We start from the raw sequence: 2,324 nt of genomic DNA, 5'->3' as shown, positions 1-2,324 counted from the left end.
ATCCAGCCCATCTGGCCAAGGAGCATAACAACATCCCTGGAGGTTATGAACCAACTGAAAATGACTGATCCTAACTGATTCATTAACAATTTCTAATGCATGCTGAATGTATCGCTCATCATAAACAGTCCAAACTGCTGATAGAGGTTCCTCCAAATTCATGAACACATACATGCATTGCATCTAACACAAGAAAGTACATTGATATGGTACGCTAATATTCATTAGTGACATCTTGCAAGTAGCAATGGGGACAATTTGGGTCCTTAAAAAAAAAAAGTATGTTCTTATTATAGCTTTATTTCAAGGACTGTTTCTCATTAGATACAGTTTACACATTTTTTGCGCTATATAACAATGGAATATCTTCCAAATTATTCCGACATAAAATATATTACTGGTTCAAATGCTAATCTGACAATAGCGTCTCCAAGTTACATTTTGCTGAGTGTCAGTTTAGATCACAGGAAAAAAAAGACAAAATGCCTTGGCAAAATACCTTATAGCAGTAATGCCTTTAAAACTATTTTGAATACAGGAATTCTAATCCAATTTTACCGCAACATCAATCAAAAAGATAGTAGGGCATAAGTATACACAGTTACATTGCTTTATGGGAATATAATTCAGAAATATATCTTAATTTTTCAAAGTGTGTGGTCCACTGTTTGAATTTAGGCCAATAAAACAAAACGCCTGCTGCTTTTCAACACACAATGGCGTAGCAAGTTTTCGAAACCTCTAACTGCACTACAGTGATGGTCACTGTTCCAACAAAGTTCCTGGCAACCTCTAGGCCTGTTCAAGGGAAGAAAGGCTGCCAACGGTATCAATACAAAGGAAAATATGTTCACTGAATTGCACACATTGAGCTTCTAGGAGGGTTAACAGTTCTTGCCACAGGCTCTTGACTGTAGTTTACAATATCTGCCTTCACCACCCTCTGTCATAAAAGAAAACACAGTGATTATCAAGATACCAGAAGCAGATATTGTTCAAAGTGCTACTAAAAACATTTAACATGGCAATTATTTTAACGAACCCTAGAACACAGATGTGTTACTATGAAATATATTTGTGCTAATAAAGAATCAGTACAAACAGACATATACTGTAGTACTCTTTTACTGGAAATTATGCAGAAAGACTTGTCTAGGTGTTCATTCTCATTCTAAATATTGATTTCTTGGTACTAGATGGAAAAAGAGTGCCTTGGTTGCTACGTTTTCATGACCATTTTGTAAGGCTGATGTATGTATTAACATAACTCGCTTTACAATCATTAAACAGTATTTTCTTTCATGAGACAAGTTTTTGGATTAAGTGTTGATGGTGGATAATAATACAAAAGTATCTGTTTAATAAGAATACTGTATGTGGTATTTTTGAATAACAGTCTATTGTTTAACTGGAAATTATTTTATATATTGTTAGCATGAAATGGAAATTTTTCACTCTTGCTGCCCCATAGGAAATTAAAAACCAAAACAAGATTCTGAGTTAACAAAATGACATTTCAGCAAAGATGTAACAAGCAGAAAATTTAAGGAGCAAAACAAATATAAAATCTAGATATCTCCCATATTATGTACTTCACATATCTATTAGTCAATCTATTCATGAAAAACTTAATAAACTTTTGATTGGGGTTCTTTGGTGCATTTTGTATGTTGTGTAACCCTTGTACTTTACAAAGAATTTCTAAACGGATCTCATTCTGTATTTGTACACTAAAGATTCAAACCACATGAGCACTTTATCCGAGATTATATCTATACAAAATCAGTTTCAGTTTGCTATTAACATGTTTGCCATTAGTAATAACTTCTACCAAACCACTAATGAACTACCTAAAACTTTAACTTTTGAACTTCATCCCATTTTAACTGGTCCATAAGCTTTATATTTGGATTACTATTGACGACATGTAACCAGTTAAGACATAAACATGAAATGAGCGTACCCAGTTTTCAGATCTGGACAACAAATCTAGAGGACCCCATTCCATGTGTAGTGCTCAAATAAGGAATCAAGTGTTCATTTTGTGCTGCTGTGTGTCAATTTGACTACTCAGCTTTGAAAACTCTCCCCAAAATATTAATACATGATATTATTACAGAGCTGCTAGGAATTAATCAGTATTTGAAATTTGATTTAATCTGTGTAAATGTTGTGAAGAGATATACAACATAGCTTCACTGTTAATAGACATACAGTACAGAACATTTCAGAGTGGTATTCATGGTCATACTTACTACTTCAAGGAAAAGCAAAGTAATAAAAAACACATTGATTTTTACCATGATACCTTGTTATAAGCATAA

General features: G+C 33.3%; 1 protein-coding gene across 5 annotated transcripts in view; it reads right to left on the bottom strand.

Moving 5' to 3' along the window:
* Positions 1 to 280: 280 nt before the first annotated feature.
* RAB28 (RAB28, member RAS oncogene family) overlaps positions 281 to 2,324 on the bottom strand; it is a 98,822-nt gene continuing 96,778 nt past the window's right edge. For 2 of the 5 annotated variants that reach the window (XM_075066589.1, XM_075066587.1), the window contains one exon: positions 281 to 943. In XM_075066589.1, the coding sequence (XP_074922690.1) occupies positions 851 to 943 (93 nt within the window). In that variant the 3' untranslated portion in view covers positions 281 to 850. The other 3 variants (XM_075066590.1, XM_075066593.1, XM_075066588.1) reach the window with 2 other exon arrangements.

The sequence above is a fragment of the Chelonoidis abingdonii genome, chromosome 5, assembly GCF_003597395.2.
Source record: "Chelonoidis abingdonii isolate Lonesome George chromosome 5, CheloAbing_2.0, whole genome shotgun sequence".
Lineage (NCBI taxonomy): Eukaryota > Metazoa > Chordata > Testudines > Testudinidae > Chelonoidis > Chelonoidis abingdonii.
This window is presented reverse-complemented; position numbering and strand designations above follow the sequence as displayed.